Below are 20,304 nucleotides of genomic sequence, written 5' to 3' on the forward strand. Positions count from 1 at the left end.
TGCGCAATTCAATTCTCGTCCGAGGTTGTAAAAACCTGTCTTTGATCGAGGATTACTCAAAAACTTACCGTACAACTTATGATGAAATTTTCACGGTTGATTTGTTCGGGTGAATCACGTTTGGAGCCAAAATTTTTGAAAAATCTGTAAGACAGATTTTGAGCTATTTTTGATTTCACATTCTCTTAGTTTGCACAAAAACTGTCTTACAAATTTTTATTTTACTTTGCATGAATGTTAAATCAGACCCAATTTCTTATTCCTGAAATTTTCAGGTGGGGTCATACGGGTAGAATTTGAGAAAAGCGTGACTTAACCTACTAGTGCCCAGTCTCTCATTGGATACTCGGTCGCTCATTTTGGCTATTTGTTGACGTTTAATTGTTCAAATTTCACATAGAATCGTAAAAGACTTAAGCAAACACTTAATAGTGAAGGGAAAAACAGCTTGGAACCTTTTTTAAAAGAGTTAAAAGTTGTGCCCTTATACTCCATTAAAACTGTAGTAAGCCACCTTAAACGCGTCGAAAACCGCGCGAAAACCTCGAATCACGAAAAACTAAAAAAAACGTTAAATAACTCGAGTTATTTCGAGCATGCGCAGACAATTGTCTCCCTTGCTGCTTGTGAGAGTTATTACTTTGGTTTTGGTTTTACGACACTCAGTTGAAAACTGCTCAAATAATTTTATTTGAAATTCTAGCTATAATAACTAACCCTAACGATAAGATACTAATAAGAATACAATTAGAGAATTCTCTCTTCTACAGGCAATTAACTTTAATTAGTCGCGCGTGCATGCACTGCTTATGACGTAATAAATTAATTGTTTCATTGCCTCTTTGACACTATTAACGACCATGATGGTAGAGGTTGGATAAAACTAAAGAAAAATTACAGAAACGTTTCTGCGCTTTTCTCAGAACACCGGAATGACCTCGCTAAAAATCAGTGGTTTTCTTTTGTTGATCTGTTTTTCGTCTTGTTTAGCATTTGAAACCATTGACGTTGACTGGAACATCCGAGCCATGAGGTAAGCTTGCCTAAGCGTCTCACTCCCCTGAGCACACAGATTTAAAATTGTACGAAATTTTAAGTAGTGTTATAATTGGAACAGGAAACGCGTGAACTGTAAACATGTCATCAAAGATCAGTCGATGTCACAATGCGAAGATCATTTCCGGTGTAAACCAATTCAGGTCCGTAGATGAATTTAGTCCACCCCACCTCGGACGCAGAAGATGAACAAAGCTTAGTCTCGATAGGGTTAAGATCAGGTTACTGTGCAGCCAGCATACTCTTTGGCGCTTTCTTCACAGTTTCTTCAACTCTTGTTTAGTTAGTTTACTGTGGGTGTGTATGGTTCTAGCCATTTTTTGTTTCTTTTTATGAAACAAGAGACTCTATACTATTTTCCAGGGGGCTGGCAAAACGTGGACCACTCCTGCTTAAAGGAAATATAAATACTACCATAGGCTTGAAGTGCGACTCAACTTTATTGAAGGCATTCTCAGGAATAATAGACATTTACGAAGTCGACTATCAAGGATACCAAGCCTGCAATGCCACCCTGGGAAAATTGCTCGGGTCCACAATATGCGGTGCGGAAAATAACAGCAAAACAAAACCTGTGGATATAACCGGAAATGAAGCCAAGACTTATTACTTGATCGGTAAGTTTCAATTACATTAACTCTTCACACAAAAACGTTGGCTCCGAATAGACTAGGCAGTGCTTCTAGTAAGAAAAAACGTAGGTCGTTGGAAAATTTTATCGTTGCTTCAGGCTGGAGAAAGGCTGGAAAGAGGCTTATAATGGAACTATCATGAACTTTCGTTGAATATATCACAAACGAGAAGATAATTTCTACCTAAACAGTGAATACAGCAGCCTTTTATCACTACTAGAACTATCCAGGAGCAATAAGAAGTAGCATTACACGCAGGCTTAGTCTGAATCCTCCTCGTTAGAATTTTTCTTTTTTTAATTTTTAATTAATTCTCTGCCCCTCACGGTCAAAATAGATTTTTCCAATCTGATCGATCAACCCTGTTCAGTTTTGTTGTCAAAAAGACAACTGCAGAAGGTTACCTCTAAGTGAAATTGAGTGTCTTGTATCCATCTGACTTTAATATCGTGTATTTGTCCCTTTACTTTCTAAAAAAACATCTTAGCATTACAGACTACAGCTTCTATGTAAAACCCTTGTCAGTTTTCGGCGATACCGTAGGATCCCTTTTTGAGCGGAAAGAAAGTCGTCAAGTTGAGTGCTGTACTTCTAACTACCGCTTTTCAATTGCAATGAAAACCCTTGTGCTTGATAATATATTCAAAGTGTCGGTGAGTTTACCGTCACATTCCTTGCAAGCAGATTGCCTCTGGAGATAATTATTGATACTCCAAGTAAATGATGATGTTTAGGCATGCCAGCTTTGTACAATGTCTGTTGAGAGAACATAAACGAAACAGTGAACGGTGTGACATTTAAAGAACAGACCGGAGGAAACTTTTCAGTAGTGTGTTAGGATAAACGGAAGAGGAATCAAGCCTTGTTATCCCCAAGAGACAAACTGCGCGTGAGGAATTACAGCTGAAAATTTACAACTATCCATACTACCCCTCGTTTCTTGTCACCTACGCTCGAGGCTTTCACTGAAATCCAACAAGGTTAACTGAAATAGTTGTATACAAATTATTTAAAGGTTTATTAATTAACGGTCAAGAAAAAGATTTTCTTATTTAGGTTAGTGTTAGAAAAAGCAAGCTACAATGATGCACATTAGAAAAAGCTGGTTCGGGAAGCTAACAATTCGCTCGTGAAAGACTTCAACGAACTGCAGTTAAGCAGTTGCTTTATTTATCTGGTACAAACGTTTACCGGCAGCCATCTTGAAATGCCAGTATCAGATTGGAGCATTAAAGTAAGATTTCAGTGTCAACGTTTTTAGCTTGGTACAAGCTACTTTAAGGACATTATGCCAACCAATCAAGTAAATAAACTAAAACTCAACCGTTTACAATAAATAAAAGCACTAAAATGTATGCTTAACTTAATGATATAAACAAATATTCTGTATGAACTGTGCCGATGTTGGTGCAAGCCGACAGTGGATCTCAACTCATCCGATACTCCACAAAAGCACCCTTATACCTACCCCTGGTATGTTTCTTTTTTTTTCACAGGTTTTGCTCAAAAGAAAACCAAACCAGAAAAACCAGTTGTGTTAGGTGGGACCTGCAAGTCGCACAAAACCAAGTTAATGATTCATTTCTGTGATCCAGCTCTTACAACAAACGGAGGAGAATGCACCATGAAATGTATGTATTATGTTTTATGAAATAGCAACGATAGATGATGTGCTATGATAGGTTAAATTTATCTGGAAAAAACTCTTTTTGTTTAGACACACCCTCTGCAATCCTTCGTTACATTTTAAGAACATTGCAGAGGCTGTACATGTCTTATCAAAACTATAGAGAAAGAAAGCTCTGGAAGCTTTACAATGAAGAACTCAAACGCCTTCAAAATCCAGGCGACGTTGTAAGAAAACTTTTTTTCACCTAAATGGGGTGAATGAAGTTAAATGTATAAAAATTCATGATGAACTGGGGATGAAAGATTAAATAGACCCTCGCAGTTATTTGAAAAACGAAATGCCTGAGAAAATTCAGGCTAGAAGGCAATTCGAGGCCACGACCCTTGCATTACTGGTGCAGCATATGGAGGATGAATAAATGAAGTGAAATATGGACAGATGAACATGCTTGATACCTCTTGGTAGAACATTGTACTGGTATCACAGAGGTACTCTCTTTAAAGCCATTAAACACGTTATAATTCCCTCCCTTTCAGCTTGCCCGTTATCTCTGGGACTAGAGGATGGACGAGTTAAAGATGAGCAGATGTCTGCATCTTCAGAACTGGACAAGAAACACACTGCTAAGAAAGGAAGAATCACTTATAAAACAAAACCTAACGGGTAAAGGTTCTTGTCTGTTTGTTACGAATCTTTCAATTTCAATCGAAAACCTGCCTGTGCAAATTTAGTTGCCATATTAACCAAAAATTCAATAAATATTGATCTATACATCTAATTGAAAGTGAGATACATGAAATTCAAACATATTGTGCTAAACAAATTTCCGAAATAGTCACATAGTTTGAATGCCATTGCCCAAATATTAAGAAAGTTCAAAGTTCTTGCGGGCAGAATTCCTCCCCCTCCGATCTAAATAGGAGTAACGGTAAAATTTCATCGGACCTGTAATTTTCCTGTTTGCCTAACAGCGCCTGGTGTGCTGCCCCTACAATGGACCTGGGAACTCAGTATCTTCAAGTGGATCTGCGGAAAATTCATTCTGTGTCAGCGGTTTCAACACAAGGTGCAGTAACGGAGAAGAGTTGGGTCAGCGGTTACCTAGTTCATTACAGTCTGGATGGATCTGAGTGGATTGTGGTCACTGACAGCAAAGGTGAAATCAAGGTGAGATTTGTAACCGCGGATATCTACAGCTGATGAGTCTGAGACTGGAACAGGGTCTTCAGCTTAGCGTCGCATGTAATTAATTTTTCATGAAACAGACAGCAACGAATATTCTTACGCTTTTCATACGCCAGAACTAGCCGGCCAGACTAAGGGCAGACCGACCAGTCTGTAGATCAAAAGCGTCATTTTGCAGGGATGGTGCTGCAAATCTTGAAAAATAATCACTCTCAAACTGGCACACCCTATTTTGAAGAAATTCGAAGGACGAGAATAAAACTTCTTATTAAAATTCGTACATTCCGTTCACGAACTGAAAGGTCTGGCTGGCCAATTCTGTCAAATACAAAATCGCCCTAAGTGAATCAGCCATTTTTTTTTTACATAGGATCATTGTAAAGATCTGTTATATCAAAAAACAGTAAGTTATCTGAAAATAGGGTTCACCGGTGAGAATTGGAAACTTAGTCTCCTGCATTCAAGCCAAGATGTGCTAGCCACTACACCACAGTCGAACCTGCAACAGAAGAGGGTGAAATAGCCAGAATATTTATTTTTGGAAAATGTTTGTGAAACTTGCTGTTGGAAGATTTCAAGCGTTTCATCGTCAGTTAGCCACCACACTAGACCTTCGGTTGAAATGATTCCCTCTCAGTTTCAAAATTGGCTGCGCATTTTTCTCCCCGCAATCTTGACACTAGCAACAAGCTACTATGGGCGCATTGTACAACAAAACTCTCAAAACCGGAGAGGGGAAGGGAAGGAAAAGTAAAGCGAGGAGAAGCTGAGATGAGAGTAAATAGCATTTTGGTGACTTCCCTTATAATACTTTTGGGATCAGAATTATTGTACGATTGTGGTAAGAATCCCTATCTTTAAAATAAAAGCCCCGGACTAAGAGATTAATTTGTGTTGAGAAACTGTCGTCTTCGTTGCATTTACCAGAGATTTAATGGAAACCAAGATAACGACTCCGTTGTCCGCCACTGGTTGAAGCCTCACTTCCATGCCCGGTTTATTCGTTTTGTGCCGATATCATGGGTTGGTCAGCGGTGTATGCGTGTGGAGATTCATGGCTGTAAGGATGAAGTTCTGTCTATCGCGGCACTCAAGAGAAATTTGACAAAAGGTGAGAAACATTATAAAAGGTGGAAGTAAGGCAAGACGAACGGTAATAAGTTCTTCATGTTTGAGTAGTTTAAAGGAACATCTGCCTATCTAGACACTCAGCGTGACAGTTTGGTGAGGCTACAAGTTCACAGTTGAAGACAACTCTCAATTGAGAAATCGATTCTTATGACAAGAAATACTGAAACAATGGCTCGTGTTCATTTGGTAGAAAACGACTGTGAAGAGAGAAAGAGCCATTTTCAAACTTCACGCCAAAAAAATGTGGAATTTACTTTAAGCATTGCAAATTGAGGATATGAGGACAGTTGTGAGATCAATGAATCATATTAATATCAAAATTGGAAAAAAAACTTTATTGTGTGTGCGAGGTTTGGCACAATCTTGACTGTCACATTGAAGTAAGCAACATGTCCGGAGAGAATATAAATTGAGTGCATGGAACGTGAAGACTGAACAATAAATTCAGGCACAAAAGGAAGCATTTCGGCATTGGTAAGACTTGGTAGCCGCGCATTTCCCTTTTTAATATAAGATGTCTCATTTTGTTTTTAGCACCCAGGCCTTGTGAGACGAGTAACTGCGCCAACATTCCTCACTCCACATGCTTCATGTACAGTGGTAAACCTCACTGCAAATGCCTTCAGTCGTGCACCTTACAATTCGCCGAGGTTTGCGGAAGTGATGGTGTAACTTACCCGAACGAGTGTGAACTGAAACAGAAAGCTTGTCTAAACAAGAAACCGGTGGACATTGTTAAACGTGGTCCGTGCCCAGGTTAGCAAGGATGCTTCCGTTAATGGTCAATATTCAGGGCAAAAACTGCTTACCACAGAGCCAGAAACACATGGCAATAATAGAACAAGATATGTACATTGTGTCGAGTCGTAACAAAAGAGATAAAAAGTGGAATCCATCAGTTTAAACTTTAAGGCCGTAATACTTTAACGTAAGCTATCTATATTATCTATTTTGCAGGTGGAATCAGATTTTAGGTCAAACCCGTTACTAACCTAGGTTGAATTGGTGATCTGCATTTAACCTTGGTCAAACGTATGCTCATACCTGTCACCCTAAATTTAAAAGGGTGTGGTTTTCAGCCTCACCTTTCCCCCTCTTGGTTGTGCACCTAACTATATTGTCCCTTTGAACATGCCCGTCGCCCCGGTAACACCAGCAACATTGTATCGAAATACTGAAATAATAAATGTTAGTACTCTATTGTCCACTATCTTTACCACCACACTAAGCAGAACAGTGGTCGCAATTTACCAATAATTCTTGGTAGGAGTTTTACTTTTTACTCGTTTAAACTAGGTTGAATACCGGGTACACTATATGTTACATTTAACCAAGGTTCAATTCAGCGGGTTGAAACTGAAAACGGATTTTATCTGCAACATCTGTACCTCAGAGGGTCTCGTAACTGTCGTTTCATATTCTCTTTATTTACAGGAGTCTGTAACAAAAAATGCCACGCTCCTTATTCTCGGTGCGTGATCCGCAATGGAACCCAACAGACCTGTGAGTGTATTGGCAATTGTCACAAAATGAGTAAACCTGTCTGCGGTTCGGATGGCGTGACGTACGACAACGAATGTCTACTGCAAAAAACTGCCTGTGAAAAGAACAAAGAGATTAAGGTTGTGAACAAAGGCAGCTGTCAAGGTACGTTGATTGCCCCAAATTTATCACACTACCATTCGCTACAGAAGCCAATCTGAATATGGCATCTGTTGCCTCGTGACTTTTTCATGGGTATTTTCTCTTCCCGGTAACACGGCCTGGAGATACTCTCCCTTTGGCCTGCCTTACTGAAACCGCTAAAAGAAAAACAACTGTAAACCTGTACTCACACATCTTACTCTCTGCCTTTATATCTTATTATTTTAAGTGCTTGTGTTTGTTCCCTGTCAAGATTGTCACAAATCAAAGCTAAAATTAGACATGGCAATGTGTGCAAGAAGAATTTGTTAGAGTTTATGCCAGCGATACACTGTGTTGGGAGGCGTTTGTTTGACTGTTTAAAGCTAATAATCAAATTTTCTTAAATGAAGTAAAATGGGACGAGATCGGAAAATGAACCTCCAAGGGAAAAAATGAACATGGGTCGTAAAATTGAGCTCAAAAGACTGCTCTGCAGTTAGCAATATTTTTAAGCTTAAGTCAAGTGACGTGTCAACACTGCAAGAAAAACTGCAAAACAGCAAACCAGCAAACCAGCAAAGTTTTGTCAACAAAATCAAATCAATACTCGACTCTTTGGAGAACAACCAATCATTTTATTCCATTACTGAGTTTTTCGTTCGTTTTACAACGTTTAGTGAGCGAAACGTTTCACTTCAAGGGAAAAAAATTCAACGTTTCATCGACCCGGATCAAAGTAAAATGATTTCACTTCAGAATATCCCGCTTGTTGTTATCGTGACCGTGAGAGATAGGAAAGTTCTGCCGCTCCCGAACTCAGTCAGATTGAAGGATTTTCGGGATACCGACCACTCACAAACAAAAAAGAAAAAATGAGAAAAGTAACTTACTATCTCCGCTTCCATAAGGTGCACCGAACCGACTAAAACGGCAAAATGCTCTGTCTTTACAATTGCCATTCGTCAGTCGCTGTCTTTTACGTTGAACTTTGCTCATTCATCGCCTGCGTTTTCGTTTTCTTTCTCTCTCCCTTTCTCTTCTTTCCACGTTTGTCGACATATTCAACGAGTACACGAATTTATAGCTTCCATCAAAATTTTCCGTTTGTTTTTCTAAAAAGCAGCAGGCCACGCAACTTCCCGCCGAAACAGGGTTAAGTTGAGTGTGGCATTTCCCAATGGCTTGCAAGGAGGGGCGGACGTACGAACGGACGGTCGGACAGTGAGGTTTTTTGAAATAGCAACGATAGATGATGTGCTATGATAGGTTAAATTTATCTGGGAAAGACTCTTTTTATTTAGACACATCCTCCGGCCGGGGTTTGAACCCACGACCTCCCGCACGGTAGTCCGGTACTCTACCAACTGAGCCAACTGGTCGGCGGTCCTCATCAAAACTATAGCGGAAGAAAGCTCTGAAAGCTTTACAATGAAGAACTCAAACGCCTTCAAAATCAAGGCGAGTTTGTAAGAAAACGTTTTTTCACCTAAATGGGGTGAATAAAGTTAAATGTATGAAAATTCATGATGAACTGGGGATGAAAGATTAAATAGACCCTCGCAGTTATTTGCGAAAAGAAAGCCTGAAAATTTCAGGCGATTCGAGGCCATGACCCCTGCATTACTGGTGCAGCATGGAGGATGAATAAATGAAGTGAAATATGGACAGAAAGACATTGTACCGGTATCACAGAGATACTCTCTTTAAAGACATTAAACACGTTATAATTCCTCTGCTTTCAGCTTGCCCGTTATCTCTGGGACTAGAGGATGGACGAGTTAAAGATGAGCAGATGTCTGCGTCTTCAGAACTGGACAAGAAACACACTGCTAAGAAAGGAAGAATCACTTATAAAACAAAACCTAACGGGTGAGGGTTCTTGTCTGTTTGTTACGAATCTTTCAATTTCAATCGAAAACCTGCCTGTGCAAATTTAGTTGCCATAGTAACCTAAAATTCAATGAATATTGATCTATACATCAAATTGAAAGTGAGATACATGAAATTCAAACATATTGTGCTAAACAAATTTCCGAAATAGTCACATAGTTTGAATGCCATTGCCCAAATATTAAGAAAGTTCCAAGTTCTTGCGGGCAGAATTCCTCCCCCTCCGATCTAGATAGGAGTAACGGTAAAATTTCATCGGACCTGTAATTTTCCTGTTTGCCTAACAGCGCCTGGTGTGCTGCCCCTACAATGGACCTGGGAACTCAGTATCTTCAAGTGGATCTGCGGAAAATTCATTCTGTGTCAGCGGTTTCAACACAAGGTGCAGTCACAGAGAAGAGTTGGGTCAGCGGTTACCTAGTTCATTACAGTCTGGATGGATCTGAGTGGATTGTGGTCACTGACAGCAAAGGTGAAATCAAGGTGAGATTTGTAACCGCGGATATCTACAGCTGATGAGTCTGAGACTGGAACAGGGTCTTCAGCTTAGCGTCGCATGTAATTAATTTTTCATGAAACAGACAGCAACGAATATTCTTACGCTTTTCATACGCCAGACCTAGCCAGCCAGATTAAGGGCAGACCGGCCAGTCTGTAGATCAAAAGAGTCATTTTGCAGGGATGGTGCTGCAAATCTTGAAAAATAATCACTCTCAAACTGGCACACCCTATTTTGAAGAAATTCGAAGGACGAGGATAAAACTTCTTATTAAAATTCGTACATTCCGTTCACGAACTGACCGGCCAGTTCTGACAAATACAAAATCGCCTTAAGTGAATCAACCATTTTTTTTTTACATAGGATCTTTGTAAAGGTCTTTTATATCAAAGATCAAAGTAAGTTATCTAGGGTTCACCGGTTAGAATTGGAAACTTAGTCTCCTGCATTCAAGGCAAGATGTGCTAGCCACTACACCACAGTCGAACCTGCAACAGAAGAGGGTGAAATAGCCAGAATATTTATTTTTGGAAAATGTTTGTGAAACTTGCTGTTAATAGAAAGCGTTTTATCGTCAGTCAGCCACCTCACTAGACCTTCGGTTGAAATGGTTCCCTCTCAGTTTCAAAATTGGCTGCGCATTTTTCTCCCCACAATCTCGACACTCGGAACAAGCTACTATGGGCGCATTGTACAACAAAACTCTCAAAATTGGAGAGGGGGAGGGGAGGAAAAGTAAAGCGAGGAGAAGTTGAGATGAGAGTAAATAGCATTTTGGTGACTTCCCTTATAATACTTTTGGGATCAGAATTACTGTACGATTGTGGCAAGAATCCCCATCTTTAAAATATAAGCCCTGGACTAAAAGATTAATTTGTGTTGAGAAACTGTCTTCTTTGTTACATTTACCAGATATTTAATGGAAACCAAGATAAGGAAGGCGTTGTCCGCCACTGGTTGAAGCCTCACTTCCATGCTCGCTTTGTTCGTTTTGTGCCGATATCATGGGTTGGTCAGCGGTGTATGCGTGTGGAGATTCATGGCTGTAAGAATGAGGTTCTGTCTATTGCGGCACTCAAGAGAAATTTGACAAAAGGTGAGAAACATTATAAAAGGTGGAAGTAAGGCAAGACGAACGGTAATAAGTTTTTCATGTTTGAGTAGTTTAAAGGAACGTCTGCCCGTCTAGACACTCGGAATGACAGTTTGGTGAGGCTACAAACTACGGGCTCATAAAAATTTGGTAGATAATGACTGTGAAGACTGTGAAGAGAAAAAGGGCCATTTTTTTTTAAACTTCACGCCAAAAAGATGTGTAATTTACTTTTCAGCATTTTTCTTTTTGCAAATTGAGGATATGAGGACTGTTGTGAGATCAATGAATAATTTTAATATCAAAATGGAAAAAACTTTATTGTGTGTGCAAGGTTTGGTACAATCTCAGATGTCACATTAATGCGAGCAACATGTCCGGGAAGAATATAAATTGAATGCATGGGATGTGAAGACTGAACAATAAATTCAGGGACAAAAGGAAGCAATTCGGCATTGGGAAGATTTGGTAGCCGCGTATTTCTCTTTTTAATATAAGATGTCTTATTTTGTTTCTAGCAGCCAGGCCTTGTGAGGCGAGCAAGTGCGCCAACATTCCTCACTCCACATGCTTCATGTACAGCGGTAAACCGCACTGCAAATGCCTTCAGTCGTGCACCTTACAATTCGCCGAGGTTTGCGGAAGTGATGGTGTAACTTACCCGAACGAGTGTGAACTGAAACAGAAAGCTTGTCTTAACAAGAAACCGGTGGACATTGTTAAACGTGGTCCGTGCCCAGGTTAGCAAGGATGCTTCAGTTAATGGTCAATCTTCAGGGCAAAAACTGCTTACCACAGAGCCAGAAACACATGGCAATAATAGAACAAGATATACACAGTCGTAACAAGTCGAGTCGTAACAAAAGAGATCCAAAATGGAATCCTTCAGTTGAAACTTCTAAGGCCGTAATACATTTACGTAAGCTATCTATACTATCTAGTTTGCAGGTGGAATCAGATTTTAGGTCAAACCCGTTACTAACCTAGGTTGAATTGGTGATCTGTATTTAACCTAGGTCAAACATATATCATGCAAGTTTAAATCAGTTGTCTCACATTATCCCCTCTTGATTGCTCACCTAACTCTATTGTCCCTTTGAACATGCCCCTCGCCCCCGTAAAAAAAAATTTAAAAACTTATATAGCGCCGATATCAATAATGGCTATTTTCATCAGCAAGTTTTAGTACTCTTTATCCATTATCTCTACCACCACACTAAACACAACAGCGGTAGCAATTTACCAATAATTCTTGATAGGAGTATTACTTTTAAGTTGAATACCGGGTACACATCACATTTAACCTTTTAACCTTAATTCTGCGGGTTCAAACTGAAAACGGATTTTATCTGCAACATCTGTATCTCAGAGGGTGCCAAAACTGTCGTTTCATATTCTCTTCATTTTTAGCAGTCTGTAACAAAAAATGCCACGCTCCTTATTCTCGGTGCGTGATCCGCAATGGAACCCAACAGACCTGTGAGTGTATTGGCAATTGTCACAAAATGAGTAAACCTGTCTGCGGTTCGGATGGCGTGACGTACGACAATGAATGTCTACTGCAAAAAACTGCCTGTGAAAAGAACAAAGAGATTAAGGTTGAGAACAACGGCAGCTGTCAAGGTATGTTGATTGCCCCAAATTTATCACACTACCATTCGTTACAGAAGCCAATCTGAATATGGCATCTGTTGCCTCGTTACTTTTTCATGGGTGTTCCCTCTTCCCGCTAACACGACCTTGAGAAACTCTTTATTTGGCCTGCCTTACTGAAACTTCTGAAAGAAGAACAACTGTAAACCTGTAAACAACACTTATCAGCACTGAGACACACGTACCATCCCCGTGGTATGGCCAATACCGTACGCATGCGCATAACCATATCACCCGGGCAGTGGCAGCCATGGACAGCTGTTTCGCCCCATACGCATTGCCGTGGGAGAACTGTTTTGCGGTTCCCAACGAACAGCTACCACTTGCCTACGGTGGAGCTGGCGCTTAAAGGAGTGCTATGCACTCGCCTCGGCAGTAAAGGGTCTCGATGCGCGGGTTTACTCCCGCTTCTTGACCCGACGGCTATGCCATGCTGATGAGCCCCAATGAGGGCGAAACAGCTGTCCATGGCTGGCACTGCCCGGGTGATATGGTTGTGCGCATGCGTACGGTATTGGCCATACCACGGGGATGGTACGTGTGTCTCAGTGCTGATAGGTGTTGTAAACCTGTAGCCTATGACACAAATATCACTGCCAATATTCTTTTCATCTCTAGATAAACTTGTGAAGGAAGTTTACACATCGGATTCTATTTATTTCTAGAATCCATTGAATCGGTGTTTGCCGTATTCTCTCAATTTTTAGTACCCGTAGTCTGTGAAAGAAAGTGCCAGGCTCCTTATTCTCGGTGCGTGATCCGCAATGGAACCCAACAGACCTGCGAGTGTATTGGCAATTGTCACAAAATGAGTAAACCTGTCTGCGGTTCGGATGGCGTGACATACGACAATGAATGTCTACTGCAAAAAACTGCCTGTGAAAAGAACAAAGAGATTAAGGTTGAGAACAACGGCAGCTGTCAAGGTATGTTGATTGCCCCAAATTTATCACACTACCATTCGTTACAGAAGCCAACCTGAATATGGCATCTGTGCACCCGTAACTTTTTCATGGGTGTTCCCTCTTCCCGCTAACACGACCTTGAGAAACTCTCCATTTGGCCTGCCTTACTGAAACTGCTAAAAGAAAAACACCTGTAAACCTGTAGCCTGTGAGAAAAATATCACTGCCTGATTCGCACTTAGTGTAAGACTTGCTCATCTGGACGAAGTATTTTGCCCCAAACTTATTACCAAGAAATAAGTGGTTTCGTGTACGTGATAACATCCAGACCGGAGATCTCGTATTGGAACTGGACCCCAAACACAAAAGATGTGGGTGGAAAATGGCGCTTATTATAGGTACCTTTCCTGGAAACGACGGCCTTGTCCGAAAAGTGAGAATCAAGACAAGAGACGGAGAGTACGACAAACCTATCCACAAACCGTGTTTAATTGCGACCAAGGAAGAGCTCAATGCAGGACTACTTTAGTTTAAGAGCAATTCAAGAACAATGAACACTTGATGAGAAATCGTTGCTCAATTAGAACTAAGTTCTCAATTTCCACACTCGGGCGGAGTGATTCGCACTTAGTGTAAGACTTGCTCATTAGTTTTTGGCGCGAAAGCAAACGCACGAAAGTTCTCAAACCTATGTTATGCAAATAAGGCTCAACTATTTAAACACTCACGCGCCGCTCAATCAAGCGCGTCCGCCTAAAGCCATGATGTGTCAAGAGTGTGGATAAGCCTACAAAATTGTAAGTCATACATTTCCAGCGATCGTTTGCTAGTTCTTTATGACAAGTTTAGTTTTTCAAACAATATTGTTATTTTTCTTTCAGTTTGACTATTGCTGTTAAATAGATGCAACTAGTGCAAGAATAAAACGCTATCTACATATCAATGACGCCCAGTAGCCTTCACGTCAAGTAACGCTTCGCAACGAAAGCGCGAATCACTGCCAATGTTCTTGTCATCTCTAGATAAAACTGTGAAGGAATTTCATACATCGGATTCTATGTATTTCTAGAATCCGTTGAATCGGTGTTTACCATATTCTCTTTATTTTTAGTACCCGTAGTCTGTGAAAAAAAGTGCCAGGTTCCATTTTCTCGGTGCGTGATCCGCAATGGAACCCAACAGACCTGCGAGTGTATTGGCGATTGTCACAAAGTGAGTAAACCTGTCTGCGGTTCGGATGGCGTGACGTACGACAACGAATGTCTACTGCAAAAAACTGCCTGTGAAAAGAACAAAGAGATTAAGGTTGTGAACAACGGCAGCTGTCAAGGTATGTTGATTGCCCCAAATTTATCACACTACCATTCGTTACAGAAGCCAATCTGGATATGCCATGCCCGTCAGAAATGTCCATTTGGCCAGCCTACTGAAAGTACTGAAAAAAAACTTCCAATATTTGTTCACCTCTAGCGAAAGCTGTAAAAGATCGTCACGTGTTGAATTTCATTATATTCTATTTGGCCGCGTTTATGCAGTTTTAAGGTTGCGCAGGACCCTTGCTCTCATTGTGTATGTATTTATTGAAAGAGCATCCACGAATCTTGACGACTGATCAGTTTCGACAAAATATAGAAAGACTATCAGGTCCTTAGATGCCAATAACTTTCAATGAGTCTTGAAATTGCAAAATCTGCTTCTTTCACATCAAAAAAAAAGTTATGATTTACCACTAAGTAAAACAATCCCTTAACTTAGGACTCTTCTCAAGCTGAATGGTCGGACACAAGAATCGCTTTTCCATAATTCTAACTTTAGTAGCTCAAATCCAATCCAATCCAATCCAATCCAATTTTAGTCAAAACACAGAAGATATTACTCTGGGGCCAATTAAATTAAAAGGTTTAAACTAGTAAATAAAGCAAAAATATAAATTTCAATATAAATTTAAATAAATAAATAAGTTGCAACCCACAAGCCCGATCCTGCTCTAAAACACCAATCTTCATGTAATGCCAACTTTTTTTTTTTTTTTTTTTGTAATTCCAACATACTCCCATGTCCTTCTTAAAGGGGAAGTATCACGGCGATTTTGACCTTTGTGATGAAAATGGTGCGACAACACCTTCATTTAGTTACAAACAATTCTTGAACATCAAGGAAAAGAAATCAACTGAATTCTTGAAAGGAACAATATATGACCTTGGAAACGAAAACGCGAGAACCTGAAAAGAGTTAGCCTAACTTTTTTCAAGTTGCAGTCTTGTCCCAGTACACTGGGGTGACAATCTACAACAAATTTGAGCAATGTTTTTAGGTTTTAGTTGATGAATAAACGTTTTGGAGTTTTGATGTAACAACCAAATTCTCGTGATACTTCCCGTTTTAAGTTTCAACGGAATCGACTTTCAAAACTCGGAGACTCAAAGCTTTAGAAGAAAACACCTACCCCAGAAATTTGGCTGAAGAATTTATTCATGCCAAGGGGACCCACTATAAAAGGGGCTAAGCTCCGTCCACTTTCGACACCACCTGATTTGCAGTTTATTTATGTATTTTTTGCACGTGCACGTGGAAGTTTAAAGTTAGTTACAAAGTATTGCAATACTTCACAAATTTTACCTTTTGTCAACCAAAACGTTTAAGGTTAATGTTAATAAAATTAAGAGTTAAAATAATTGTCACAAATTTCGCAGGTTTGCATGCGAAAGCATAAACATGTTCAGTGAATTAAATGCTGGCATGATAATTTGTTCAAATTTATACGTTCTTTCGCTCCCTAATTAAATATTTTGGGAACAAAAGTTCTTATCTTTAAACATACTTGGTTTGACCAATTGAGAAAGATAAAATTCTAAAACTTACTCTCCGCTAATTTTTTCCAAAAGCTTGCAGCTGATTGACAAATAAGCCCTCGTCTAATCTCGTACCCAGATCTCAGTCGGTTCGGGGATGTCGAAATGGGAGATCTAGGTACGAGATTAGCTTCCTTGTCCCTGGGAAGCCCCCTTTTCTGGTGTACTTTCATGTTTACGATCACAGATGACGTCAAAATGTAGTAAGGACCGTGATCTCAGTAACTGAGCAAACACACTGCAAAATAGAATCCTTATGTTTATACACAATCGTAATTTAAAATTGGCCCAAACGAGAAAAACAGTTACAAACGACTTTCGGAAACTAATAATAACATTCTTTAAAACAGGGTATATACTTACCTTTATTCAATTTGGAAATGTCTGATCTAAGATCAATACCTGAATGAAGTTGTTTCCCGGCCATTCTTGATCGATCACTGTCGATTCTTGGTTTCTCCAGGTGACAAACTTAAACGAATATTTTTCAGGAACGGATTTTTCAGGAAAAGGTGAAATTTTGTTCAAAAAGTCTCGAAGTACCATCCCACGACAAAGTAAAACTTGGTTGGTTTTGGACTTAGATCCCGTTCACCTTAACACGCACGAGTCATACTAACCAATGACATCATGGGCAAGGAGCATACGCAGAATCTTCCTAATTGTATAACCATTTTCATAATATGTAGATATTCTCTCTATTTTTAGTACCCGTAGTCTGTGAGAAAAAATGCCAGGCTCCATTTTCTCGGTGCGTGATCCGCAATGGAATCCAACAGACCTGCGAGTGTATTGGTGATTGTCACAAAATGAGTAAACCTGTCTGCGGTTCGGATGGCGTGACGTACGACAATGAATGTCTACTGCAAAAAACTGCCTGTGAAAAGAACAGAAAGATCACGATTATAAACAGTGGAAGCTGCGAAGGTATGTTGATTGCCCCAATTTTGTAGCAGAGGTGCCTCCTATAAAACCAATCAGATCGCCACAAATGGGAGCACCCTTAAAAAAAGTGCGTGTTTCAATAGCACTGGGAAAGCGTTCGAAGACTTCGAAAGTACTTGTTATAATCACGTGCGCCTTCAGTTTAGTCTCACTTTCAGCCTAGCTTCTTTATTAGCGACGCCAACCCGCCGAAGCTCCGTAGTTTTGAGACGTACATAGAAGAAGAAAGGTGCATTTTATACAAATCATATTCTCTCTTAGACTAAGTGAAATGTCTAAAACGTTATGGATCCTTAGCAGGAAAAAAATTCGTCCTCACAAGTAGCCTTACGGTACCTTTGTTTCTTTTTTTCTTTTTTTTGAGTCATTTTGAACCTTCTCGTTGCAAGAAAAGTGCTGAAATTTTCATCGAAAATTCTCACTTCTAACTTATTTAATTTTCAGTTACAGAGCGTTATTCTGGAAGCAGCACAAGTACCTTGTGCGGTGGTGAGTCATGCCCTCCTTACGCCAAATGTAACCAGACAGGTGCTGGTGACAAGTGTGTGTGTCCCAGCTGCTCTCATACTGGTAAGAAGGTGTGTGGATCAAACGGAAAGACCTACAAGGACTCGTGTGAACTGAAGATGCATTCTTGCAAGAAGAACCAATACATTAAGGTGGCTTCGCACGGTGGATGCACAGGTAACGCTGAAGGACAAGTCTGCGACCAATCTTTCTTATAGAGTAATGTCAGCAAATGACCGTGGACCATAATCCTGCTGCGCGAGGATTGGGGTGGGGTAGGCCCCAATCCTCTCACGGCTGACCTAATAGAGAGCTTGCTCCCAGGCTACTGAAGGACAAGCCCCAGTGCTCGTGACGTCACTGCCTTATAATGTTTTATAGGGTAGATTATAGGATGTACATTAGTGTATCTAAACAGTGCTGTAGAATTAGTTGAAATTATTTAATATTTTGTTTATGTGTTTTGTCCTTGGCGTCCAGGGGCCTGTTTCTCGAAAGTCCCGGTAACTTATCGGGCCCGATAAGTATATTTTGAAATGTTTTTTCGCCGATTACACAGTGATTACAGACATGGTACTTGGCCAAAGTTTTCATAGAATTATAAGATCTTAAAATTTAGTATTCAAAGCTAACAAAAATTGACTTCTGTTAAGAAACATTTATCACCAAAGACACTTATCGGGCCCGATAAGTTACTGGGCCTTTCGAGAAACGGGCCCCAGGACAGTAATGCTTCCCACCCACCTCCAAACCGCCCCATCCCCCCCCCCCCCTCCACAAAAAAAAATGAAACGAACAACAACAGAAACAACAACCTTAGACTTAGAAATAGGTCCAGCATAAGACTAAATATCAACACAGACGTTTTAAAGATATCTTTTTTTAACAGATTAATTTTTAAGTATAACTTAGCTATGTAAAAATTTAGATATTATTGTATAAATTAAAAGGAGTGATTTGGAAAACGATTTTATAATAAAATAAAACGCTTACAGATTTTTTAAAAAACATTAATAATGACGTGGAGAAGCGTCGAAACGTCGTCGGTTTTTAGAGTTTTATAATGTTTTCTAAAAATCTTTTAGCGTTTAATTTTATAATAAAAATCATGTATATTTCAATTTTTATACTACATTCTTGAATTTTTTCTCCTTTAGCTCATATTCTTTCCTTTTTTGACCTATGACTCTAACATACGATGTGTATATTAATCTGATGAATTAAGACTTATTTATTTATTTATTTATTGAAAGCGAGATGGTAACTTTTTTGTTTTCATTTTGATTTCAGCACTTTCAAAAGAGGCTGCTTCAACACAAAAGAGCAAGGAAGACAAAGAAAAGAAGTCCGTGGGTTCCCTGAAAACCTTATACATTGCCATGAGTTTCGTTGCAGTTCTTGGTGTAGTCATCGCTATGGCTATGTGCATTTTCCAACCGCTGAAGAGGAGGTTTGTGTACTAAACAGGAGTTTTTTCGTGTTGAACGGGGTGAACAACGATCAAATTAAGGCTGTAAAACGCTCCGTTTTGTTCTAACTCGCGAAGAAGATGCGAACTTAACTTGAATACTCTTGGCGTTAGTGTGGATAGCAGTTTTTTTAAGAAACAGATAAAGTCATGGTAACTTGAAGTTACTTGAGTGAAAGTTTTTAGAGGACAAGAAAACTTGCTGGAAACTTTGGACTGTTTCTCTTTTCAGCGCAATCAAGTAATGCAATTATTTTCTTCCTTGCCACAACGTTTAGAGGATCCTGTAGGAGAATAAAAGTCCCATTTACCAATCAAAATTTTCTTAAACTAAGCCTATTCTCATTCATCGTGTTCCCGTATCCCTTGCATTGGCCAATTTACAACTTAGTGGCTCAAATTTCATTTTCCAAATTTAAAAAAGGGCGGCATCAATCACCGCTCCCTCATTACTCTTTCAGATGTGCTCTGATGCCCGTTAATGGTTTAAGTTTCTCAATTAAAAATCTGCTATGCACGCAGACACTAAAAACACGAGTTTTGTGCTTCTTTTTTGTAGTCAAAAGATCAGCGACCGAAAGAATGCGGCAGATCGTCGCAAGAACACCTCATTCAGCCGTCTGCATGACAAGTGCCGTGCGAAGGACATCAGGAAAGAAGACATTTAAAGATTTTACTTTGCAGTCCACTACAAGTGTAATAACAGGAAAAGTGCTTACTTATCAACAGAATCTGAACACAAATAAATGGTCTTTTCTGGCTTTGGTGTATTATTTCTTTTTGCACATTTACATTGTTACAAGTATAGTCCAGCCATTCTGTGGTTACACCGTGAAGTAATTGCAACAGGAATTGAATTATTTAAGTGCCTGTTATAAACATATCTCAACAATCGACAAAAATCTACTTACGGGGAAAATGGTTAATTTTCAATAATACTTGTAACTTGAGAAAGACAACAACGGTTGTCGTTTTTCGTAAACTTTTTACCTGCCTACTGCTATTCAGACCTACTTGTAATTTGTTTGCACAATTTCAAAATGGCGGACTCTTTCTCCGGATTTATCAACAACCATTGTTTTGTTAAGCAATAGACCGCACTTTCCAGAAGTTTACCAGCGTAATAAAACCACGCGGGATGTTGGGGGAACACGAGAAAGCTTGTAAATCACGAGCCGCAGGCGAGTTATTTACAAGCTTTTCGAGTGTACTCCCAACATCCCAAGTGGTTT

At 39.7% G+C, this 20,304-nt stretch overlaps 1 protein-coding gene across 2 annotated transcripts; it reads left to right on the forward strand.

Moving 5' to 3' along the window:
• The first annotated feature begins 825 nt into the window (after nucleotides 1–825).
• Nucleotides 826–19,833, forward strand: LOC146480083 (agrin-like). 2 transcript variants are annotated; one of them, XM_085110148.1, is made up of 19 exons: nucleotides 826–1,033; nucleotides 1,420–1,673; nucleotides 3,185–3,319; nucleotides 3,855–3,981; nucleotides 4,290–4,485; nucleotides 5,431–5,614; nucleotides 6,169–6,390; nucleotides 7,069–7,281; nucleotides 9,003–9,129; nucleotides 9,438–9,633; nucleotides 10,562–10,745; nucleotides 11,261–11,482; nucleotides 12,153–12,365; nucleotides 13,103–13,321; nucleotides 14,412–14,630; nucleotides 16,861–17,079; nucleotides 17,542–17,781; nucleotides 18,895–19,054; nucleotides 19,632–19,833. In XM_085110148.1, the coding sequence occupies exons 1-19, from the start codon at nucleotides 933–935 to the stop codon at nucleotides 19,738–19,740; spliced, it is 3,540 nt and encodes a 1,179-aa protein (XP_084966274.1). In that variant the 5' UTR covers nucleotides 826–932; the 3' UTR covers nucleotides 19,741–19,833. The 2 variants fall into 2 exon arrangements, with proteins under 2 accessions (XP_084966274.1, XP_084966275.1); XM_085110149.1 differs by having other exon boundaries at nucleotides 12,156–12,365.
• Nucleotides 19,834–20,304: the final 471 nt, after the last annotated feature.

This window comes from Pavona decussata, unplaced genomic scaffold (genome assembly GCF_977016875.1).
Source record: "Pavona decussata unplaced genomic scaffold, jaPavDecu1.1 SCAFFOLD_56, whole genome shotgun sequence".
Taxonomy (NCBI): Eukaryota; Metazoa; Cnidaria; class Anthozoa; order Scleractinia; family Agariciidae; genus Pavona; species Pavona decussata.

What these genes read in the sequence shown, in the direction of transcription:
- LOC146480083 (XM_085110148.1), top strand. Translation starts at nt 933, where the DNA reads ATGACCTCGCTAAAAATCAGTGGTTTTCTTTTGTTGATCTGTTTTTCG. An exon ending in TATAAAACAAAACCTAACGG is followed by an intron (nt 9,130 to 9,437) that starts GTGAGGGTTCTT and finishes TTTGCCTAACAG; the next exon opens with CGCCTGGTGTGCTGCCCCTA. An exon ending in GAACAACGGCAGCTGTCAAG is followed by an intron (nt 13,322 to 14,411) that starts GTATGTTGATTG and finishes CTTTATTTTTAG; the next exon opens with TACCCGTAGTCTGTGAAAAA.